This window comes from Chrysemys picta, chromosome 1 (genome assembly GCF_011386835.1).
Source record: "Chrysemys picta bellii isolate R12L10 chromosome 1, ASM1138683v2, whole genome shotgun sequence".
NCBI classification, from domain to species: domain Eukaryota; kingdom Metazoa; phylum Chordata; order Testudines; family Emydidae; genus Chrysemys; species Chrysemys picta.
Window position 1 is genome coordinate 356824224 of NC_088791.1, and position 25170 is coordinate 356849393.

A 25170-nucleotide genomic window follows, 5' to 3' on the forward strand; every position below is an offset into this window, starting at 1 on the left:
TGGGAGTGAGGTGGAAATGATCCAGCAAGAGACAAGGGGAGGGAAATAAAGGAGCAAGTGATAAGCGTGGGGCCTTGGGGCAAAGAGGCAGAGCGGGAGCAGAGTCTTGGGAGAAGAGGTGGGACAAGGGCGGAGTTTCAGGGGTCCAGTTACCAGCAATTAGAAAGGAGGCAACCTAGTGAATGTACATTGACCGATTCCCCAGTTTGTCATGCTGACACAGCACAGTAATATCAGGAAAGGGTTTACTGTTTCTCTGACTATTCAACAAGTGATTTAGGAAGAGGGCCCAGCACCATGCTACCAGCCACCTCGGTCAGAGAGTCATGTACCTGGAGAGCTCTGAACAGAGGTCAATATGAGAGCCAGAGCACCAGGAGAAAGGTTTAGGTCCCTTTATGAGTAAAGAGCTGGCGAAGCCTGTCCCGGATCTGTTTGGTGCTCACACCGTATATCATGGGGTTTAGCATGGGGGGCAGCAGAAGGTACACATTGGCAATAAGAATGTGGAAATGCAGGGGCACATTGTGGCCAAATCGGTGTGTGAGAAAGGAGAAGAGAGGTGGGATGTAAGAGGCTAAAGTGACACAGAGGTGTGAGCTGCAGGTCCGAAAAGTCTTGTGCCGAGCGTCCTTTGTGGGAAGGCTGAAGATGGTCCTGAGGATATGGATATAGGACACAGTGATAAAAAACACATCCAGACCCATCACCAAGAATGCCACAGAGAGGCCATAGTAACTACTGATGCTGATGTCAGCACAGGCCAGCTTCACCACGGCAATGTGCTCACAGTATGAGTGGGGGATGATGTTGGTTCTACAATATGGCCACGTCCTCGCGAGGAGGGGATGCGGCAGTACAACTATGCAACCACGCAGCACCACGGACAGACCAATCTTGGCCACCACGGGGTTTGTCAGGATGGTGGAATGTCTCAGGGGATCACAGATGGCCACGTAGCGATCAAAAGCCATGGCTACGAAGATCCCAGACCCCATCACTGAGAAGCAGTGAATGAAGTACATCTGGGTGAGGCAGGCACTGAAATCAATCTCCATGGAATTGAACCAGAAGATGCTCAGCGTTTTGGGGATGATGGATGTAGAAAGGACCAGGTCCGTGACAGCCAGCATGCAGAGGAAATAGTACATTGGCACATGGAGGCTCAGCTCCATCTTCACAATGAACAGGATGGTGATGTTCCCCAAGAAGGTTATGGCATACATGGTGCAGAAGGGGATGGAGATCCAGACATGGGCTGACTTCAGGCCAGGAATGCCCAGAAGGATGAAGGTGGAGGGGTTCTTGAAATCAGTCATGTTGGAATCTGACATGGAGTAGCGGAGAAGGTGTCCAACTCTGAGGCAGAACAGTGTCTCCTTCATGCACCGTACATTCCCCTAATTTCCTGTATGTGCCCAGGCTCTAGGGTGATGGTTGCAGTACAAATATCTGGATGGAGAAACAATGTTAATATGAGACACTACATGCACTACTGGAGGCTGTTCTCATGGGTAAAGCAGTTTGGTCATCGTTCACACACTGAAAAATGACACTTTCATTATTCAGAGAAATGAAATATGAAAAATTGACCCTACTAATGCCAATTCCATATTTTATGGTGCTCCATGCATCAATAATTCCTATACATCTGGGACTGTTTAGTTTAGAGAAGAGAGAAAGAAGGGGGCTTATGATAGAGGAGAACAAAGTAAAAGAATGGAACTGATTACATTCAAATGGAGAAACAGAAAACAGTTCCCAACCATAATATCTATAGACCCTTACTGCTTCAAAAGGGCTAACTCCCCAAAGCTGAGGGAAATTATCAGCAAAACTGACTGGGAGGAATATATTAGACAGAAAAACAGGAATGAAAATTGGGAGTTTTTCAAGAAGAGTTTATTAGATACCTAAAAAGCCACAATTCTGCCATCAAGAAAGTGGACAACTTTACCTAAAAACCAAGTTCTGTCTCAAAGGGAAAGCAACAGTTAGGGGGGGGAAAGCAGTACAGGTCTGTCTCATCTTACATGGGGGTTCCTTTCCGCGGTTAGCGCGTAAAGCGAAAACTGCATATAGTCAAAATTTCATTGAGTTCAATGGTGGGCAGAATCGCCCACACTACAGGTACAGTATTAAAATTGTTATTTTTCTCTTTTTTGTTTTTGTTTTTGCAGACCGCGTAAAGTTGAAATCACGCATGTTAAATGTGTGTAAGATGCGACAGACCTGTATATAAAAATGGGGGAAAGGGAATATAGATAGCAAGCAATACAAATTGGAAGTTATGAAAATCGATAAGGGATGTTAAAGACATCAGGGAAAATATACGCCTGGCAAGGCTAAGGGTCACAAAAAGGGAGTTATTGAAGTACATTAAGAACAAAAGAAATCCTAGAAAACATTTAGACCAGTTCCTAGAGGGTGAAAGGAAACTTTTTAATGTACTTGAATAGTTCGATGTGTTCATGAAATAGATTTGTTCCGCATTTGGAAAGAAGCAGTATGATGTACTCATATCACATGAGGTGATGAAATACTTTCCAGTCCATCAGCTGTCAGGGAGGATGTTAATCAGCATCTACAGTAGGACCTTAGAGTGATGAACACCAGAGTTACGCACTGACCGAACAACCACACATCTCACTCAGAAGCAGAGGTATGCGATCAGGCAGCAGCAGAGCCAAAAAACAAAGAAAAAAGGCAAACTCAGGACAGTTCGGTGTTAAATTTAAAGTATTAAAAAAATTAAGGGCAAGTTTAAAAATAATTGAGAAACTTAGTAAACAACAGAAAAGCTGGCAGGGGATTTGTTAAAAAAATGCCTAGGAATGTCATTAACGCAAGTCAACAACATGGTTTATTAAAAAATTGTCTTGTTAAATAAACCCAATTTTGTCCTTTAATGAGGGTGTATCTTTGGTAGATCAAGGAGACCATGTAGATGCAAAAAACCTCAATTTCTGTCATGCATTTGATTTAGTAGTGGAAAATATTTAGATTAAAAACTGAACACTGCACAATATCAGTAGGATATACGTAAAATGGACGAAAGACTGGCTAACTGACAGATCTCAGGAAGCCATTGTCAATGGGCCATTGTTAGTGAATGTGGCTGTTTCTAGTGGTGTTCTGCAGGGGTAAGTTCTAGGCCTGATGCTATTCAATATGTTCATGAGCAATCTGGAGGCAAATAGAAAATCACTGCAGCTAAAATTTGTGGACGACTCAAAGATTGGCAGTGTGATTTCAATGAGGAGGCCAGGGCAGTCATAGAGATTTATCAGGAGCATTTGGTAAGCTTGGCCCATGCAAACAAAATGTTTTAATACAGTCACATGCAAAGTGATCCTCTCGGAACAGGGAATGCAAGCCAGACCCACAGACTAGGGCACTGTATTATGGAATGCAGGGACCCTGAAAAGGATTTAGTGATCACAGTGCACAGTCAACTCATCGTGAGCTACTTGTATGATGTTGTGGCCAAAAGGGCTAATGCAATCCTTGGATGCATAAACAGGGGAGTGTTGAGTTGGAGCAGGGAAAGTATTTTACCTCTGCACATAGCCTTGGTGAAACCGACTGCATCAAGTTCTGGGGTCTGCATTTCAAATGGATGTTGAAAAATTGGAGAGTGCAGAAAAGAGCCCTGAAAATGAGTGGAGGCTGGAGAAAATGCCGGACTGTAAGAGACTTAAAGAGCTTAATCTATTTATCTTATAAAAAACCCCAATCAAGCGAGATGTTCCTGGTCAGAAAAAAGTGGATAATAATGGGTTCTTTAATCTAGCGGAGAAAGGCAGAGCAAGATCCAGGTGGAATGATGACCAGATTTTTTGCACGGAGGGAGATTAACCATTGGAACAACCTGCAAAGTGAAGTGGTGAATTCTCCAACTCCTCATAACTGGAGATCCAGACTGGATGGTTTTCTGGAAGAGCTGCTTGAGGGCTTCTCTACACCTAAAATGTTACATAGTGCTTCTGTGTAGTAACCACTTACACAGACAGCAGGGGCTATCCCGTAGCACAGGTAATACACCTCCCTGAGAGGGGGTAACTAGGTCGATGAAATAATTATTTTGTTGACCTCACGGTGTCTACACTGGGGTTAGGTTGATATGGCTTCAACTCTGAGGGGTGTGGATTATTTTGCTGTTGCAAAAAAAAGAAAATGCAGTTGTGGGTTGCATTAACAGAGGCATAGAATGTAAATCATGGGAGGTGGTAGTATTCCTCTACTCACTGCTCGTTAGGCCTCAGTTGGAGTATTGTGTCCAGTTTGGGTCACCAGTGCATAGGAAGGATGTAGAGAAACTGGAAAGGTTCCAGAGGCGACAGACAAATATGGTCAAAGGGATGGAACACAAACCATACTAGCAAAGGCTGAAGGAACTGGGTATGTTTAATTTGGACAATAGGAGATTGAGTGGGTACATGACAACGGTCTTCAGCTACTTGAAAGGCTGACATAAAAAAGATGGAGAAAAGTTGTTCTGTCTCACCACAGTGGCAAGGACAAGAGTCAATAGGTTCAAATGATAGTATAGCAGATTTAGACAATATCTGACGAAAAATTTCCTAACTTGAAGAACAGGAGTACAATGGTACAAATACCCCGGGATGCTGTGGAAGCATCTTCACTGCATCTTGGCATGGGGTTGAGTAACTGACCCTTCCCGTCCCTTCTCTTTGTGTTCAATATTCCTCTACTCAGTGCTTATTAGGCCTCCATGCTTTCCATCAGATCAAAGTCAGGTAACAGCCCCCTTTTTAACACCCAGAACCCTGAAATGAAAGAGTAGGAGGTGATAGTGTTTGTGCATTAAAACACAGCTGGCTTCTGGGATCTTTACTCAATTCGTACTCCAAGGGGATATTTACCTCAGAGGGGTCTGAGCAAAGTACGGGCTATGGCGTCAGAATTTAGTCTGGTGTAGGTGAAATGCAGCCACCTTGGGCTGGAGGCCATCAGCCGGGGAGGAACAAGAAAGAGGGACATATTTCCTCATTTCAGAGTAGCAGCCGTGTTAGTCTGTATCCGCAAAAAGAACAGGAGTACTTGTGGGACCTTAGAGACTAACAAATTTATTAGAGCATAAGCTTTCGTGGACTACGGCCCACCCCTAGAAGTGGGCTGTAGTCCACGAAAGCTTATGCTCTAATAAATTTGTTAGTCTTTAAGGTGCCACAAATATTTCCTCATGATACTGAAGCAAACTCATCACCCATGGCAAGGGAACTGGGACGTTTAATGTCTGTGCAGATCAGAAAGAACCACAGACCTATTCTCTATCCCATCACACCCACATTGCAGTGGGGTTTTACAGCAAGTGAGCTCCTCAGAAAGAGATGGGTACCTGTGAATCCTGCGACAGAAGTGTCTTCCCTGCAAATCCCCCTCAGGTAGCCGTGTCCTACACCTCTCTCGCCAGCACATCTGCAGCCACATCCCATGCCCAGAGCCGACACAGGGGTGTGCACCATTTATAATATCGCTCTGTGCAATCCCAGTGGGATTCACTCAACCTCTGGGGGAGCATCTGAATGTAAACAGGCTGGAGACAAACCTGTCTGTGCTGCTGCATTCTGAATCCATCTTTAGGAGTAAACAGTAATTAAGGGACCTTCCCAAAGGGAGATGAGAACTCTTGGGCTCTGTGCTGAGTCAAAAAGGAATTGGCTGCTCTGTGTATCTGTGCATATTTAAAAAATAGGATTGATTAGTAAGTAAACTATAGATAATACCTAGATCTCCATAGGGTCTGAATCCTGTAAATACCCAGGATGGCTCGGATGATAGTAGACAGACAGATCTGGAGACACATGACTGAGGGGAGATAACATAAGAACATAAGAAGGGCCGTACCGGGTCAGACCAAAGGTCCATCTAGCCCAGTATCCTGTCTACCGACAGTGGCCAATACCAGGTGCCCCAGAGGGAGCGAACCTAAGAGGCAATGATCAAGTGATCTCTCTCCTGCCATCCATCTCCACCCTCTGACAGACAGAGGCTAGGGACACCATTCCTTACCCGTCCTGGCTAATAGCCATTAATGGACTTAACCACCATGAATTTATCCAGTTCTCTTTTAAACTCTGTTATAGTCCTAGCCTTCACAACCTTCTCACGTAAGGTGTTCCACAAGTTGACTGTGCGCTGCATGAAGAAGAACTGTCTTTTATTTGTTTTAAACCTGCTGCCTATTAATTTCATTTGATGACCCCTAGTTCTTGTATTATGGGAATAAGTAAATAACTTTCCCTTATCCACTTTCTCCACATCACTCATAATTTTATATACCTCTATCATATCCCCCCTTAGTCTCCTCTTTTCCAAGCTGAAGAGTCCTAGCCTCTTTAATCTCCTCTCATATGGGACCCGTTCCAAACCCTTAATCATTTTAGTTGCCTTTTTCTGAACCTTTTCTAGTGCCAGTATATCTTTTTTGAGATGAGGAGACCACATCTGTACGCAGTATTCGAGATGTGGGCGTACCATCGATTTATATAAGGGCAATAATATATTCTCAGTCTTATTCTCTATCCCCTTTTTAATGATTCCCAACATCCTGTTTGCTTTTTTGACCACCTCTGCACACTGCGTGGACATTTTCAGAGAACTATCCACGATGACTCCAAGATCTTTTTCCCGACTTCTTGTATCTAAATTAGCCCCCATCATATTGTATGTATAGTTGGGGTTATTTTTTCCAATGTGAATTACTTTAGATTTATCCCCATTAAATTTCATTTGACATTTTGTTGCCCAATCACTTAGTTTTGTGAGATCTTTTTGAAGTTCTTCACAGTCTGCTTTGGACTTAACTATCTTGAGCAGTTTAGTATCATCTGCAAACTTAGCCACCTCACTGTTTACCCCTTTCTCCAGATCATTTATGAATAAGTTGAATAGGATCGGTCCGAGGACTGACCCTTGGGGAACACCACTAGTTACCCCTCTCCATTCTGAGAATTTACCATTTATTCCTACCCTTTGTTCCCTGTCTTTTAACCAGTTCTCAATCCATGAAAGGACCTTCCCTTTTATCCCATGGCAGCTTAATTTACATAAGAGCCTTTGGTGAGGGACCTTGTCAAAGGCTTTCTAGAAATCTAAGTACACTATGTCCACTGGATCCCCCTTGTCCACATGTTTGTTGACCCCTTCAAAGAATTCTAATAGATTAGTAAGACATGATTTCCCTTTAGAGAAACCATGTTGACTATTGCTCAACAGTTTATGTTTTTCTATGTGTCGGACAATTTTATTCTTAACTATTGTTTCGACTAATTTGCCCGGTACAGATGTTAGAGTTACCGGTCTGTAATTGCCGGGATCACCTCTAGAGCCCTTTTTAAATATTATCATTACATTAGCTATCTTCCAGTCATTGGGTACAGAAGCCAATTTAAAGGACAGGTTACAAACCCTAGTTAATAGTTCCGCAACTTCACATTTGAGATCTTTCAGAACTCTGGGGTGAATGCCATCTGGTCTCAGTGACTTGTTAATGTTAAGTTTATCAATTAATTCCAAAACCTCCCCTCGTGACACTTCAATCTGTGACAGTTCCTCAGATTTGTCACCTACAAAAGCCAGCTCAGGTTTGGGAATCTCCCTAACATCCTCAGCCATGAAGACTGAAGCAAAGAATCCATTTAGTTTCTCCGCAATGACTTTATCGTCTTTATATGCTCCTTTTGTATTTTGATCATCAACGGGCCCCACTGGTTGTTTTGCAGGCTTCCTACTTCTGATGTACTTAAAAAACATTTTGTTATTACCTTTGGAGTTTTTGGCTAGCCGTTCTTCAAACTCCTCTTTGGCTTTTCTTATTACATTCTTGCACTTAATTTGGCAGTGTTTCTGCTCCTTTCTATTTGCTTCACTAGGGTTTGACTTTCACTTTTTAAAGGAAGTCTTTTTATCTCTCACTGCTTCTTTTACATGGTTGTTAAGCCACGGTGGCTCTTTTTTAGTTCTTTTACTGTGTTTCTTAATTTGGGGTATACATTGAAGTTGGGCCTCTATTATGGTGTCTTTAAAAAGCGCCCAGGCAGCTTGCAGGGATTTCACATTAGTCACTGTACCTTTTAACTTCTGTTTAACTAACCCCCTCATTTTTGCATAGTTCCCCCTTTTGAAATTAAATGCCACAGTGTTGGGCTGTTGAGATGTTCTTCCCACCACAGGGATCTTGAATGCTATTGTATTATGGTCACTATTTCCAAGCGGTCCTGTTATAGTTACCTCTTGGACCAGCTCCTGTGCTCCACTCAGGAGTAAATCTAGAGTTGCCTCTCCCCTCTTGGGTTCCCGTACCAGCTGCTCCATGAAGCAGTCATTTAAAGTATCGAGAAATTTTATCTCTGTATTTCGTCCTGAAGTGAAATGTTTCCAGTCAATATGGGGATAATTGAAATCCCCCACTATTATTGGGTTCTTAATTTTGATAGCCTCTCTAATTTCCCTTAGCATTTCATCATCACTGTCACCGTCCTGGTCAGGTGGTCGATAATAGATCCCTAATGTTATATTCTTATTAGAGCATGACATTTCTATCCATAGAGATTCTATGGAACATGCGGATTTGCTTAAGATTTTTAATTCATTTGATTGTACATTTTCTTTCACATATAGTGCCACTCCCACGCCTGCACAACCTGTTCTGTGCTTCCGATATATTTTGTACCCCGGAATGATTGTGTCCCATTGATTGTCCTCAGTCCACCAGGTTTCTGTGATGCCTATTATATCAATATCTTCCTTTATCACAAGGCACTCTAGTTCACCCATCTTATTATTGAGACTTCTAGCATTTGTGTAAAAGCACTTTAAAAACTTCATAGAATCATAGAATATCAGAGTTGGAAGGGACCTCAAGAGGTCATCTAGTCCAACCCCCTGCTCAAAGCAGGACCAATTCCCAGCTAAATCATCCCAGCCAGGGCTTTGTCAAGCCGGGCCTTAAAAACCTCCAAGGAAGGAGACTCCACCACCTCCCTAGGTAACGCATTCCAGTGTTTCACCACCCTCCTAGTGAAATAGTTTTTCCTGATATCCAACCTGGACCTCCCCCACTGCAACTTGAGACCATTGCTCCTTGTTCTGTCGTCTGCCACCACTGAGAACAGCCGAGCTCCATCCTCTTTGGAACCCCCCTTCAGGTAGTTGAAGGCTGCTATCAAATCCCCCGTCATTCTTCTCTTCTGGAGACAAAACAATCCCAGTTCCCTCAGCCTCTCCTCATAAGTCATGTGCTCCAGACCCCTAATCATTTTTGTTGCCCTCCGCTGGACTCTTTCCAATTTTTCCACATCCTTCTTGTAGTGTGGGGCCCAAAACTGGACACAGTATTCCAGATGAGGCCTCACCAATGTCGAATAAAGGGGAACGATCACGTCCCTCGATCTGCTGGCAATGCCCCTACTTATACAGCCCAAAATGCTGTTAGCCTTCTTGGCAACAAGAGCACACTGTTGACTCATATCCAGCTTCTCGTCCACTGTGACCCCTAGGTCCTTTTCTGCAGAACTGCTACCTAGCCATTCGGTCCCTAGTCTGTAGCAGTGCATGGGATTCTTCCGTCCTAAGTGCAGGACTCTGCACTTGTCCTTGTTGAACCTCATCAGGTTTTTTTTGGCCCAATCTTCTAATTTGTCTAGGTCCCTCTGTATGCGATCTCTACCCTCTAGTGTATCTACCACGCCTCCTAGTTTAGTGTCATCTGCAAACTTGCTGAGAGTGCAGTCCACACCATCCTCCAGATCATTAATAAAGATATTAAACAAAACCGGCCCCAGGACCGACCCTTGGGGCACTCCGCTTGAAACCGGCTGCCAACTAGACATGGAGCCATTGATCACTACCCGTTGAGCCCAACGATCTAGCCAGCTTTCTATCCACCTTACAGTCCATTCATCCAGCCCATACTTCTTTAACTTGGCGGCAAGAATACTGTGGGAGACCGTATCAAAAGCTTTGCTAAAGTCAAGGAATAACACATCCACTGCTTTTCCCTCATCCACAGAGCCAGTTATCTCATCATAGAAGGCAATTAGGTTAGTCAGGCACGACTTCCCCTTCATGAATCCATGCTGACTGTTCCTGATCACTTTCCTCTCCTCTAAATGTTTCATAATTGATTCCTTGAGGACCTGCTCCATGATTTTTCCAGGGACTGAGGTGAGGCTGACTGGCCTGTAGTTCCCCGGATCCTCCTTCTTCCCTTTTTTAAAGATGGGCACTACATTAGCCTTTTTCCAGTCATCTGGGACCTCCCCCGATCACCATGAGTTTTCAAAAATAATGGCTAATGGCTCTGCAATCTCACCCGCCAACTCCTTTAGCACCCTCGGATGCAGCACATCCGGCCCCATGGACTTGTGCACGTCCAGTTTTTCTAAATAGTCCCGAACCACTTCTTTCTCCACAGAGGGTTGGTCACCTTCTCCCCATGCTGTACTGGCCAGTGCAGCAGTCTGGGAGCTGACCTTGTTCGTGAAGACAGAGGCAAAAAAATCATTGAGTACATTAGCTTTTTCCACATCCTTGGTCACTAGGTTGCCTCCCTCATTCAGTAAGGGGCCCACACTTTCCTTGATTTTCTTCTTGTTGCTAACATACCTGAAGAAACCCTTCTTGTTACTCTTAACATCTCTTGCTAACTGCAACTCCAAGTGTGATTTGGCCTTCCTGATTTCACTCCTGCACGCCTGAGCAATATTTTTATACTCCTCCCTGGTCATTTGTCCAATCTTCCACTTCTTGTAAGCTTCTTTTTTGCGTTTAAGATCAGCAAGGATTTCACTGTTTAGCCAAGCTGGTCGCCTGCCATATTTACTATTCTTTCTACACATCGGGATGGTTTGTTCCTGCAACCTCAATAAGGATTCTTTAAAATACAGCCAGCTCTCCTGAACCCCTTTGCCCTTCATGTTATTCTCCCAGGGGATCCTGCCCATCTGTTCCCTGAGGGAGTCAAAGTCTGCTTTTCTGAAGTCCAGGGTCCGTATTCTGCTGCTCTCCTTTCTTCCTTGTGTCAGGATCCTGAACTCGACCATCTCATGGTCACTGCCTCCCAGGTTCCCATCCACTTTTGCTTCCCCTACTAGTTCTTCTCTGTTTGTGAGTAGCAGGTCAAGAAAAGCTTTGCCCCTAGTTGGTTCCTCCAGCACTTGCACCAGGAAATTGTCCCCTACACTATCCAAAAATTTCCTGGATTGCCTGTGCACCGCTGTATTGCTCTCCCAGCAGATATCGGGGTGATTAAAGTCTCCCATGAGAACCAGGGCCTGCGATCTAGCAACTTCTGCTAGTTGCCAGAAGAAAGCCTCGTCCACCTCATCCCCCTGGTCTGGTGGTCTATAGCAGACTCCAACCACGACATCACCCTTGTTGCTCACACTTCTCAACTTTATCCAGAGACTCTCAGGTTTTTCTGCAGTTTCATACCGGAGCTCTGAGCAGTCATACTCCTCTCTTACATACAACGCAACTCCCCCACCTTTTCTGCCCTGCCTGTCCTTCCTGAACAGTTTATATCCATCCATGACAGTACTCCAGTCATGTGAGTTATCCCACCAAGTCTCTGTTATTCCAATCACATCATAGTTCCCTGACTGTGCCAGGACTTCCAGTTCTCCCTGCTTGTTTCCCAGGCTTCTTGCATTTGTGTATAGGCACTTAAGATAACTCATCGATCGTCCCTCTTTCTCAGCATGAGACAGGAGTTCTCCCCTCTTGCGCTCTCCTGCTTGTGCTTCCTCCCAGGATCCCATTTCCCCACTTACCTCAGGGCTTTGGTCTCCTTCCCCCGGTGAACCTAGTTTAAAGCCCTCCTCACTAGGTTAGCCAGCCTGCTGGCGAAGATGCTCTTCCCTCTCTTCGTTAGGTGGAGCCCGTCTCTGCCTAGCACTCCTTCTTCTTGGAACACCATCCCATGGTCGAAGAATCCAAAGCCTTCTCTCCGACACCACCTGCGTAGCCATTCGTTGACTTCCATGATTCGACGACGGTCTCTACCCCGGCCTTTTCCTTGCACAGGGAGGATGGACGAGAACACCACTTGCGCCTCAAACTCCTTTATCCTTCTTCCCAGAGCCACGTAGTCTGCAGTGATCCGCTCAAGGTCATTCTTGGCAGTATCATTGGTGCCCACGTGGAGAAGCAGGAAGGGGTAGCGATCCGAGGGCTTGATGAGTCTCAGCAGTCTCTCCGTCACATCGTGTATCCTAGCTCCCGGCAAGCAGCAGACCTCTCAGTTTTCCCGGTCGGGGCGGCAGATAGATGACTCAGTCCCCCTGAGGAGGGAGTCCCCGACCACCACCACCCTCCTCCTCCTCTTGGGAGTGGTGGTCGTGGAACCCCCATCCCTAGGACAGTGCATCTTTTGCCTTCCAATCGGTGGAGTCTCCTTCTGCTCCCTTCCCTCAGATGGGTCATCTAGTCCACTCTCCGCATTAGTACCTGTAGAGAGAACATGGAAACGATTGCTCACCTGTATTTCCATTGCTGGTGCATGGACGCTCCTCTTTCTCCTTCTGGAGGTCACATGCTGCCAAACCTCCTCACAATCCTTCTGTCCCTGCTGCGCCTGCTCTGAATCTTCAGAACATTGCGGCCGTAGAAGCATCTCCTGACGTCTGTCCAGGAAATCTTCATTTTCCCTTATGCAACTCAGAGTCGATACTTGTTTCTCCAGCCCTCGAACCTTCTCTTCCAATATGGAGACCAGGTTGCACTTTGTACAGACAAAGTCGCTTCTGTCCTGTGGAAGAAAGACAAACATGGCACAACCTGTGCAGGTTACAACAGCTGATCGCTCACCTTCCATATCACCGTCCTCTTAAGAGCTTCCTCAACTGTTGCAGGAACTACTCAGAGAAACCTGCAGATGAAAGCCTCGGTGCGCTCTTGTCACTGTTTATTTGTCTGCCCTTTTCTGATGTATCAGATTCTTTTTTATGTGAATGTTTATCATCTGATCTGGCCCCTACTTTATCCTCTTCCATCCTCTGCTCCTGACTATAACCTGGAGATTCTCTATCATTAGACTCTCCCCTAAGAGAAGTCTCTGTCCGAGCCACATGCTCCTCTGCAGCAGTCGGCTTTCCCCCAGCCCCTAGTTTAAAAACTGCTCTACAACCTTTTTAATGTTCAGTGCCAGCAGTCTGGTTCCACTTTGGTTTAGGTGGAGCCCATCTCTCCTGTATAGGCTCCTCCATCCCAAAAGTTTCTCCAGTTCCTAATGAATCTAAACCCCTCCTCTCTACCCCATCGTCTCATCCCTGCATTGAGACTCTGAAGCTCTGCCTGCCTACCTGGCCCTGCGCGCGGAATTGGGAGCATTTCGGAGAATGCCACCATAGAGGTCCTGGATTTCAGTCTCTTCCCTAGCAGCCTAAATTTGGCCTCCAGGACATCTCTCCTACCCTTCCCTATGTCATTGGTACCTACATGTACCACGACCACCGGCTCCTCCCCAGCACTACACATAAGTCTGTCTAGATCCCTCGAGAGATCCGCAACCTTCGCACCAGGCAGGCAAGTCACCATACGGTTCTCCCGGTCATCACAAACCCAGCTGTTTACTTCTCTAATGATCGAATCTCCCAATACTAATACCTGCCTTTTCCTAGCAACTGGAGTTCTCTCCCCCGGAGAGGTAACCTCAGTGCAAGAGGCAACCCCAGCACTGTCTGGAAGGAGGGTACCAACTATGGGAAGGTTTCCCTCTGCTCCCATTGACTGCTCTGCTTCCCTGGGCCTTTCATCCTCCTCAACAGCACAGGGGCTGTCTGACCGGAGGTGGGACAATTCTACAGATATGAACACTTTCTGCAGCCACACAGGGCTGTCGATCAGGAATCACAGATTAATTATTCTCAGCAGTAAGTATCATCATACTGTGCAGCACCTTCCATTGAAGGGTCTTCCAAACTCTTAATAAAGGAAACTCCCTATGAACATATCCCCATTATACAGATCGGTAAACTGAGGTACAGGGAGACATGAATGGGCCACAGTCACACAGAGAATGAGTGGCAGGATGCAAGACAGAACTCAGGAGTCCTCCCTTCCCCATTGGATCCCTCCCCAAATCCCCGCCCTGGCCCCACCTCTTCCCCACGCACGCCGCTTTCCTCCTCCTCCCCCCTCCCTCCCAGACTTGCGCTAATCAGCTGTTTGGCGGCACAAATGCTGGAGGGAGTGGGGAGAAGCAGTACGCGGCAGGAGGTGGAACGGAGGCAAGCTGGTGCGGAGGGGTGGGGCGGGGCGGGGTGTGGAGCTGCATTTCCTAGCTTTACTTACAAATTTTGTAATCTTGGATGCTTATTTCAGGTATGTTTTTAGGAGATTTGTTTTCCTGATCTGGTCCCTCTCTGTCCAAGAGGGAACAAACAAAGAGAGCACAAACAAAACCTCCTCCACCCCCCAGATTTAAAAGTATCTTCTTTTCCAATTGGTCTTTCTGGTTAGGTGCCAGCTAGGTTAATTAAACTGTAAACCAATTACAGGTAAGGGGCTTCTTTATATTTGGCCATGAGGGATTTTATGTTACTCCATACATAAAGGTCGTTACCCTTCTGTTTATATTTCTGACAGCATATCTGATCGCCAAATTTCAAAAAATATATATTGGATTAGGAAAAGGAATAGAGAAGGGCAATAGAAATTATTAGGGGTATGGAACACCTTCCATGTGAGGAAAGATTGAAAACACTGGTACTTTGAAGTTTAGAAAAGGTATGATGGGGGGTGGGGAATTATAGAAATTCTATAAAACCATGAATTGTGTGGAAAAATTAAATAAGGAAAAGTTATTTACTCCTTCACTTAACACAAAAACTAGGGGACACCCAATGAAATTAATACGCAGCAGATTTAGAACAAACAAAATAAAGTATTTCTTCACAATCAACCTGTGGAATTCTTTGCCAGGTGATGATGAAAACTTGTGGATCTAAATGCGGAGGAGGCCTGGAATTACTTCAAGTCAAAGTTGCAGGAACTATCAGAAGCCTGCATCCCTAGAAAGGGGAAAAAATTCATAGGCAGGAATTGTAGACACATACTACAGATGTCAAACTAACAGTCCTAAAGTTACTCCAATCACTTTTTTTTCTCTTTCTTAAAAATAGGAACTATTTTAGCAATTCTCCAGTTGTACGGTACAACCCCTGAGTTTACTGATTCATTAAAAATTCTTGCTAATGGGTTTGCAATTTCATGTGCCAATTCCTTTAATATTCTTGGATGAAGATTATCTGGGCCCCCCAATTTAGTCCCATTAAGCTGTTCGAGTTTGGCTTCTACCTCGGATGTGGTAATATCTTCCTCCATATCCTCATTCCCATTTGTCATCCTACCATTATCCCTAAGCTCCTCATTAGCCTAATTAAAGACTGAGGCAAAGTATTTGTTTAGATATTGGGCCATGCCTAGATTATCCTTAAACTCCACTCCATCCTCAGTGTTTAGCGGTCCCACTTCTTTCTTTGTTTTCTTCTTATTCATATGGCTATAGAACGTTTTACTATTGGTTTTAATTCCCTTTGCAAGGTCCAACTCTACATGACTTTTGGCCTTTCTCACTTTATCCCTACATGTTCTGACCTCAATAAGGTTGCTTTTCTTGCTAATCCCTCCCATCTTCCACTCCTTGTAGGCGTTCTCCTTTTTCTTAATCACATCTCTGAGATGCTTGCTCATCCAAGGAGAAAGTAGTTAAGGACACTGAGGTCAATGGTAATTGGGACAAAATACAACATGGTTTTACAAAAGGTAGATCGTGCCAAACCAACCTTTGAGAAGGTAACACATTTTTTAGACAGAGGAAACTCAGTGGATCTAATTGGAAAAGTTAGGGATTAATATGAAAATTGAAAGGTGGATAAGGAACTGGTTAAAGGAGAGACTACAATGGGTCATACTGAAAGGTGAACTGTCAGGCTGGAATGAGGTTACTAGTGGGAGTTCCTCAGGGATCGGTTTGGGGACCAATCTTATTTAATCTTTTTATCACTGACCTTGGCACAAAAAGTGGGAATGTACTAATAAAGTTTGCAGATGACACAAAGCTGGGAGGTATTGCTAATACAGAGAAGGACCGGGATATCATACAGGAAGATCTGGATGAACTTGTAAACTGGAGTAATAGTAATAGGATGAAATTTAATAGTGAAAAGTGCAAGGTCATGCATTTAGGGATTAATAACAAGAATTTTGGTTATAAATTGGGGACACATCAATTGGAAGTAACAGAGGGGGAGAAGGACCTCGGAGTATTGGTTGATCACAGGATGACTATAAGCCGCCAATGTGATATGGTCTTGAAAAAAGCTAATGCGGTCTTGGGATGCATCAGGTGAGGTATTTCCAGTAAAGATAAGGAGGTGTTAGTACCGTTATACAAGGCACTGGTGAGACCTCATCTGGCATATTGTGTGCAGTTCTGTTCTCCGATGTTTAAGAAGGATGAATTCAAACTGGAACAGGTACAGAGAAGGGCTACTAGGATGATCTGAGGAATGGAAAACCTGTCTTATGAAAGGAGACTCTAACAGCTTGGCTTGTTTAGCCTAACCAAAAGAAGGCTGAGGGGAGATATGATTGCTCTTTATAAATATATCAGAGGGATAAATATCAGGGAGGGAGAGGAAATGTTTAAGCTTAGTACCAATGTGGACACAAAAACAAATGGATATAAACTGGACATTAGGAAGTTTAGACTAGAAATTAGACAAAGGTTTCTAACCATTAGAGGAGTGAAGTTCTGGAACAGCCTTCCAAGGGGAGTAGTGGGGGCAAAAGACATATCTGGCTTCAAGACTAAGCTTGATAAGTTTATGGAGGGGATGGTATGATGGACTAGCCTAATTTTGGCAATTAATTGATCTTTGATTATTAGCAGGTAAATATGCCCAATGGTCTGTGATGGGATGTTAAATGGGATGGGATCTGAGTTACTACAGAGAATTCTTTCCTGGGTGCTGGCTGGTGAGTCTTGCCAACATAATCAGGGTTTAACTGATCACCATATTTGGGGTGGGGAAGGAATTTTCCTCCAGGGCAGATTGGCAGAGGCCCTGGGGGATTTTCGCCTTCCTCTGCAGCATGGGGCATGGGTCACTTGTTGGAGGATTCTCTGCACCTTGACAGGTTTCAGAGTAACAGCCATGTTAGTCTGTATCTGCAAAAAGAAGAACAGGAGTACTTGTGGCACCTTAGAGACTAACAAATTTATTAGAGCATAAGCTTTCGTGGACTACAGCCCACTTCTTCGGATGCATATAGAATGGAACATATATTGAGGAGATATATATACACACATACAGAGAGCATAAACAGGTGGGAGTTGTCTTACCAACTCTGAGAGGCCAATTAATTAAGAGAAAAAAAACTTTTGAAGTGATAATCAAGCTAGGCCAGTACAGACAGTTTGATAATAGGTGTGAGAGTACTTACACGGGGAGATAGAGTCAATGTTTGTAATGGCTCAGCCATTCCCAGTCCTTATTCAAACCGGAGTTGATTGTGTCTAGTTTGCATATCAATTCTAGCTCTGCAGTCTCTCTTTGGAGTCTGTTTTTGAAGTTTTTCTGTTGTAATATAGCCACCCGCAGGTCTGTCACTGAATGACCAGACAGGTTAAAGTGTTCTCCCACTGGTTTTTGAGTATTTTGATTCCTGATGTCAGATTTGTGTCCATTAATTCTTTTGTACATTGTACATTGGCCAAACCGGACAGTCTCTACGCAAAAGAATTAATGGACACAAATCTGACATCAGGAATCATAATACTCGAAAACCAGTGGGAGAACACTTTAACCTGTCTGGTCATTCAGTGACAGACCTGCGGGTGGCTATATTACAACAGAAAAACTTCAAAAACAGACTCCAAAGAGAGACTGCAGAGCTAGAATTGATATGCAAACTAGACACAATCAACTCCGGTTTGAATAAGGACTGGGAATGGCTGAGCCATTACAAACATTGACTCTATCTCCCCGTGTAAGTACTCTCACACCTATTATCAAACTGTCTGTACTGGCCTAGCTTGATTATCACTTCAAAAGTTTTTTTTCTCTTAATTAATTGGCCTCTCAGAGTTGGTAAGACAACTCCCACCTGTTTATGCTCTCTGTATGTGTGTATATATATCTCCTCAATATATGTTCCATTCTATATGCATCCGAAGAAGTGGGCTGTAGTCCACGAAAGCTTATGCTCTAATAAATTTTAGTCTCTAAGGTGCCACAAGTACTCCTGTTCTTCTCTCTGCACCTTGAGGTCTTTAAATCACAATTTTAGGACTTCAATAACTCAGTCATAGGTTAGGGGAGTGGTTGGGTGAGATTCTGTGGCCTGTGTTGTCCAGGAGGTCAGCCTAGATGATCATAATGATCCCTTCTGACCTTAAAGTCTATGAGTCTATGAAAAGGCCAAAACTATAACAGGGGTCCAATAATGACTAAATAACTTCATGGACAATTGGTCCATTAATGGCTATTAGCCATGATGGGAAGGGATCCAAGACCATCTTCTGAGTGTCCCTAGCTTCTCTTTTTTCCAAAAGCTGGGAGTGGGTGACAGGGGATGAATCACTTGATGATTGCCTGTTCTATTCATTCCCTCTGAAATACCTGCTGTTGCCCACTGTCGGAAGACAGCATCCTGGGCTAGGTGGACCAAGGATCCTACCCAGTATGGCCATTCTGATGTTCTTATATGGATCCAAGATTGTAGCCCAGTAGGCTAGCTTGCCTTTATTATATTCACTGCTTTGCATTATATTCATGAGTTTTGATAAATGAAGGGGGTGGGAGTAGGTCCCTTTTATAGACCCAGCCAGCCAGTTAGCTATAAAATCCCTCTTTGTAGCTGTTCGCTAAATTTCCTAAATTCATACCCTTTTAAACTTAACAGGTACACTACAAATTGGAACTTGGAAAGAACAAAAAGAACCGCTTAGGACAAAAATGACAAATGTAATACTTAACCACAAAAAGGCTATTTTAACAAACTGACACACATGATAATAAGTTAAAATCATTAATATACTAACCTTTAGGGAAAAGACACCCCAACATTGGTAAGATGAGCAAATACAAATACGAAAAGGGAAAAAAATCTTCTACTGAATATGCATTAAACATAATCACATCAGCCTAACATATTATAAAAGTAGCATTACAGCCTAGGGCCAGTTAGAGAAGACGATGTAGTCCTTAGGAGGAGTCAGAACGATGACCACTGGCGATGGTGGGGAACATGATGGTGTAAAGAAGCTGGTTCTGGCTGGACCCAACTGAGAGTGCCAATTCTGGACAAATTTCTTAAAACAGGGCAGTTACAGCCCAAGGCTGGGGTTTTTCCACCTCTAACGCAAACCAAACCAGCCAGACTAAGAGGACTTTGGTTTTACCCCACTGGCTAACCACAAATCACACAAGCAATTCCCTTAGACACTCCAGTTTCCCAGTATCACCACCAGTGCCACTCGTTATGGGGACAAATGGTTATGAAAACTAATACCCCAGTAAAAGAAAAAAGGTTTTCTCGATCCCAAAGGACTAAGCCCCAGAAACAGGTCAATATCCAAATCAGATCTTGACACAAATCACACTGTTGCCAATCCTTTAGAATCTAAAATCTAAAGGTTTATTCATGAAAGGAAAAAGATAGCGATGAGAGCTAGAATTGGTTAAATGAAATCAATTACATACAGTAATGGAAAAGTTCTTGGTTCAGGCTTGTAGCAGTGATGGAATAAACTGCAGGTTTAAATCAAGTCTCTGGAATACATCCCCCGCTGGGATGGGTCATCAGTCCCTTGTGTAGAGCTTCTGTTTGCAGCAAAGCCCCTCCAGAGGTAAGAAGCAGGATTGAAGACAAGATGGAGATGAAGCATCAGCCTTTTATAGTCTTTTCCATGTGTAAGAACACCTCTTTGTCCTTACTGTGGAAAATTACAGCACAATGGAGTCTGGAGTCACATGGGCCAGTCCCTGCATACTTTGCTGACTTACAAGGTGTATCTGCCTTCTCTCAATGGGTCAGTTGTGTTGCTGATGGTCATTAATGGGCCATCAAGCAGGCTAGGCAGAGCTGACACCAATTTGTCTGTGGTGTCAACAAGAAGCATAGCAGAAGTTTGAAATACAGACAGTAATTTCAACTACAAAAATGATACACATATAAAGATGGCATAACTAGAACCAGAAAACCATAACCTTATCTTAGACACCCTATTTGACCCCCTTTATAGAAGATTGGTGCCACTACAGGACTTTGGTTGCAAAAATTATCTATATGGTCCCAGATTATATTAATAACATCACAGATGTTAATGAGGAAGATGATGGCCAACTTTTCAGGTTGTTCTACAGGAGAAGGTGTGAATATATGGATGTGCAGATGTACATTCTGTAGTATCTCTATCTACCTTACTGAGCTGGGATGTTTGTGACTGTGCTAAATGTATTAATAAAGTATATTTGTAAAAATTAAAGAATCCCTATAGTGTGAGTGTTGCAACTGCGCACATCGGGGTTCTCGACAATATAATAATTTGAATAATACCGGGCCTGATCTTGGACAAGAATCTGTCAACCGTTAAAGTGATATCTGGGGATTGTTAAATAACACTGGTCTACAATTTTTGAGAAGTCGTCTGCTTCAGAGATAAAATGTGCTATTTATTATGTATTTTGATGTGCTGAATTCAAATATGACAATTAAAACAACTGATTGGCTACTGTTTCTAAGATATTTAAGTTTTTACATTTTATGTCTATGTATATTGCGTAGATAGTAGAGTTTTAATCATAAATTGTAAACCTAGGAATTTTAATGTGTTTATGATTGCTTTACATGATAATATTTCATCTGTCCTGTTTATGTAACACTTTAAAAATCAGCAAAAGGGTTATATAAATAAAATTTATTATGAAACAAAAGGCAAAAAACTATTATGTACATAGTTTAGTCCTATTCAGTGTCTACTCGGCGCTTTTTGGCTTGTCTCCTGTATTCATTAAATGGAGCATCTCTTGTCACTGTTGATGGTCTCATTTGCCCTGATAGCGTTTCTCCATTGTTGCAATGTCCTGGTGAAATCGCTCGCCGTGCTTGTCGCTCACTGCTCCGCAGTTTGGTGGAAAAAAATCTAGATGAGAGTGCAAAAAATGTATCTTTAGTGACATGTTGCAACCAAGGCTTTTGTATGCCTTGAGGAGGTTTTCCCCCAACAGCCTGTAGTTGTCTGCCTTGTTGTTTCGGAGAAAATTCATTGCTACTAACTGGAAAGCTTTCCATGCCGTCTTTTCCTTGCCACGCAGTGCATGGTCAAATGCATCATCTCGAAGAAGTTCACGAATCTGAGGACCAACAAAGACACCTTCCTTTATCTTAGCTTCAATTAATCTTGGAAATTTTCCACAGAGCTACTTGAAAGCTGCTTGTGTTTTGTCAATGGCCTTGACAAAGTTCTTCATCAGACCCAGCTTGATGTGTAAGGGTGGTAACAAAATCTTCCTTGATTCAACAAGTGGTGGACGCTGAACCCTTTTCCTCCCAGGCTCCAATGACTGTCGGAGTGGCCAATCTTTCTTGATGTAGTGGGAATCTCTTGTACGACTATCCCATTCGCAGCAAAAACAGCAGTACTTTGTGTATCCAGTCTGCAGACCAAGCAAGAGAGCAACAACCTTCAAATTGCCACAAAGCTGCCACTGATGTTGGTCATAGTTTATGCACCTCAAAAGTTGTTTCATGTTGTCATAGGTTTCCTTCATATGGACTGCATGACCAACTGGAATTGATGGCAAAACATTGCCATTAGGCAGTAAAACAGCTTTAAGAATCGTCTTTGATGAATCAATGAACAGTCTCCACTCATCTGGATCGTGAACGATGTTGAGGGCTGCCATCACACCATTGATGTTGTTGCAGGCTACAAGATCACCTTCCATGAAGAAGAATGGGACAAGATCCTTTTGACGGTCACGGAACGTGGAAACCCTAACATCACCTGCCGGAAGATTCCACTGCTGTAGTCTGGAGCCCAACAGCTCTGCCTTACTCTTGGGTAGTTCCAAATCCCTGACAAGGTCATTCAGTTCATCTTGTCTTATGAGGTGTGGTTCAGAGGAGGAGGATGGGAGAAAATGTGGGTCCTGTGACATTGATGGTTCAGGACCAGAAGTTTCATCCTCTTCCTTTTCCTCGTCTGACTCAAGTGAGAATGATTCTGGTGCATCAGGAACCGGCAGTTCTTCTCCGTGGGGTACTGGGCGTATAGCTGATGGAATGTTTGGATAATGCACAGTCCACTTTTTCTTCTTTGACACACCTTTCCCAAGTGGAGGCACCATGCAGAAGTAACAATTGCTGGTATGATCTGTTGGCTCTCTCCAAATCATTGGCACTGCAAAAGGCATAGATTTCCTTTTCCTGTTCAACCACTGGCGAAGATTTGTTGCACAAGTGTTGCAGCATATGTGTGGGGCCCACCTCTTGTCCTGATCTCCAATTTTGCAGCCAAAATAAAGGTGATAGGCTTTCTTAACCATAGTGGTTATACTGTGCTTTTGTGATGCAAAAGTCACTTCACCACAAACATAGCAGAAGTTATCTGCACTGTTCACACAAGTACAAGGCATCTCTGCTCACTTTGGCTAAACAGAAATGTGTCCCTTTGCAAAATCAAACACTGACAAATAAGAGAGCACGACACTGTATGATTTCTAGAGCTGATATAGGGCAATTTGTTCAGCAGAGTGATGTAAGCTTCACTATGATTGCATCATCCATGACTTCTAGGAATAACATGATGCAATTCATATCATGTATGACGCAACACCAGCTTCAGATTGCATCATTCATTATTTTGCCTAAAAAGCAAGTACTGTCCAAACCCAGTCATAGATTTATTCATAGATCCAGTCAAAGATGTATTTTAGTCATTTCTGGTTTAAATTGAGATCCCTTCCCTTTATAACTCACTTATCCTCCGCCATTCCCAAATCAAGGGTCGTATATACTGACCCAATAGCATATCTTGAAAACTAGAGCCAATCAACAATTTTAAGCATCATTTTCGTTCTCAGTGACCCAGAATTAGTAAAGTTTGACTACATTTATTTCAGAAGCATTTTGGCTGTAGAGCAGTGTAATCAATATTATTAATATATAATCCAGAGATTGTGCAACAAGATGTATCTGCCCCCTGCTGTAACCAACTTGTCCCCATTCCCCTCCCAGAGCTGAGATAGAACCCAGGAGTCCTGATGGGGTCACTATCTCCACAAAGTTAGAATATACATTAACATTTTAAACCAAACCGGTGTCCCTTACATGATTTGCCACAGGATGTAAGAACAAGTAAGTATTAGAGCTGAGTGAGTGTAATATTTATTGAATTATATTTCTTTGACACAGGAATTAGACACTTTGCTCCTGTCAGCTGACTGCTAAGTTATCTGCCAAAAAACTAGAGTTTTCAAACGACAAAGTAGCCCCTTGAATCATGGTTAATGTTTCCACCCCCACCAAAATCTGAAATGGCTCCCTTGTAGCTGGGGTGGGGGAGGGAGGTGGAAATGATCCAGTGAGTGACAGGGGGAGGGGGAGGGGAATAAAGGAGCAAATGACAAGCGTGTGGCCTTGGGGTGAAGAGGAAGAGCAGGGCAGAGCCTTGGGAGAAGAGGTGGGGCAAGGGGTGTGTTTTCAGAGGGTCCAGTTACCAGCAATTAGAAAAGAGGCAACCCAGTGAATGTACATTGACTGATTCCCCAGTCTATCATGCTGACACAGCACAGTAATATCACAACAAGGTTTAATGTCTCTCTGACTATTCAACAAGTGAGTCAGGAAGAGGGCCCAGCATCATGTCCCTTGTGAGCTCTGCACAGAGCTCAATCTGAGAGCCAGAGCATCAGGAGAAAGGTTTAGTTTCCTTTATGAGTAAAGAGCTGGAGCAGCCTGTCTCGGATCTGGTTGGTTCTCACCCCGTAGATGATGGGGTTTAGCATAGGCGGCACCAGAAGATACATGTTGGCAATGAGAATGTGGAAGTGCAGGGGCACATTGTGGCCAAACCGGTGTGTGAGGAAGGAGAAGAGACCTGGGATGTAAAAGGCTAAGATGACACAGAGGTGGGAGCTGCAGGTTCCAAAAGTCTTGAGCCGAGCGTCCTTTGTGGGGAGGCTGAAGATGGCTCTGAGGATCTGGGTGTAGGACAGAGCGATAAAAATCATATCCAGACCCCTCACCAAGAATGCCACAAAGAGGCCGTAGTAACTACTGAGGCTGATGTCAGCACAGGCCAGCTTCACCACGGCTATGTGCTCACAGTACGAGTGGGGGATGATGTTGGTTCTACAATATGGCCACCGTGTTCCCAGGAAGGGATAGGGCAGTATGAGCATGATTCCACGCAGCACCACAGCCAGACCAATCTTGGCCACCACGGGGTTTGTCAGGATGGTGGAATATCTCAGGGGATTGCAGATGGCCACGTAGCGATCCAAAGCCATGGCCACGAAGATCCCAGACTCTATCACTGCAAAGCAGTGAATGAAGTACATCTGGATGAAGCAGGCACTGAAATCAATCTCCCTGAAATTGAACCAGAAAATGCTCAGCGTTTTGGGCAGAATGGACGTGGATAGGACCAGGTCCGTGCCTGCTAGCATGCAGAGGAAATAGTACATGGACCCATGGAGGCTCGGCTCCATCTTCACAATGAACAGAATGGTGAGGTTCCCCAAGATGGCTATGGCATACATGGTGCAGAAGGGGATGGAGATCCAGACATGGGCTGCCTCCAGGCCAGGAATGCCCAGCAGGATGAAGGTGGAGGGGTTCTTGAAGTCAGTGGTGTTGGAATCTGACATGGAGTAGGGGAGAAGGTGTCCAACTCTGAGGCAGAACAGTGTCTCCTGCATGTACCCTACGTTCCCTTGATTTCCTGTATGTGCCCAGGCTCTAGGGTGATGGTCGCAGTACAAATGCCTGGATGGAGAGACAATGTTAATATGAGACACTACATGCACAACTGGAGGCTGTTCTCATGGATAAAGCAGTTTGGTCATCTTCACACACTGAAAAATTATACTTTCATTATTCAGAGAAATGAAATGTGAAAAATTGACTGTA

The 25170-nt window shown here is 44.0% G+C and overlaps 2 protein-coding genes across 3 annotated transcripts; both read right to left on the reverse strand.

Moving 5' to 3' along the window:
* Positions 1 to 386: 386 nt before the first annotated feature.
* LOC101942250 (olfactory receptor 52R1-like) lies at positions 387 to 1385 on the reverse strand. Its single transcript, XM_005310467.3, has one exon. It carries the CDS (start codon positions 1383 to 1385, stop codon positions 387 to 389), a length of 999 nt encoding a protein of 332 aa, XP_005310524.3.
* A 21435-nt stretch (positions 1386 to 22820) lies between these two features.
* Positions 22821 to 24959, reverse strand: LOC101950177 (olfactory receptor 52R1-like). 2 transcript variants are annotated; one of them, XM_065581921.1, is made up of 2 exons: positions 23992 to 24908; positions 22821 to 23115 (listed from the first exon to the last, which is right to left on the reverse strand). In XM_065581921.1, exons 1-2 carry the CDS (start codon positions 24906 to 24908, stop codon positions 23079 to 23081), a joined length of 954 nt encoding a protein of 317 aa, XP_065437993.1. In that variant the 3' UTR covers positions 22821 to 23078. The 2 variants fall into 2 exon arrangements, with proteins under 2 accessions (XP_065437993.1, XP_005310552.2); XM_005310495.3 differs by lacking the exon at positions 22821 to 23115 and having other exon boundaries at positions 23961 to 24959.
* Positions 24960 to 25170: the final 211 nt, after the last annotated feature.

Bases quoted from the DNA above. Each gene is read 5' to 3' on its own strand.
- LOC101950177 (XM_005310495.3), bottom strand. From the start codon at position 24,959: ATGCAGGAGACACTGTTCTGCCTCAGAGTTGGACACCTTCTCCCCTAC.
- LOC101942250 (XM_005310467.3), bottom strand. From the start codon at position 1,385: ATGAAGGAGACACTGTTCTGCCTCAGAGTTGGACACCTTCTCCGCTAC.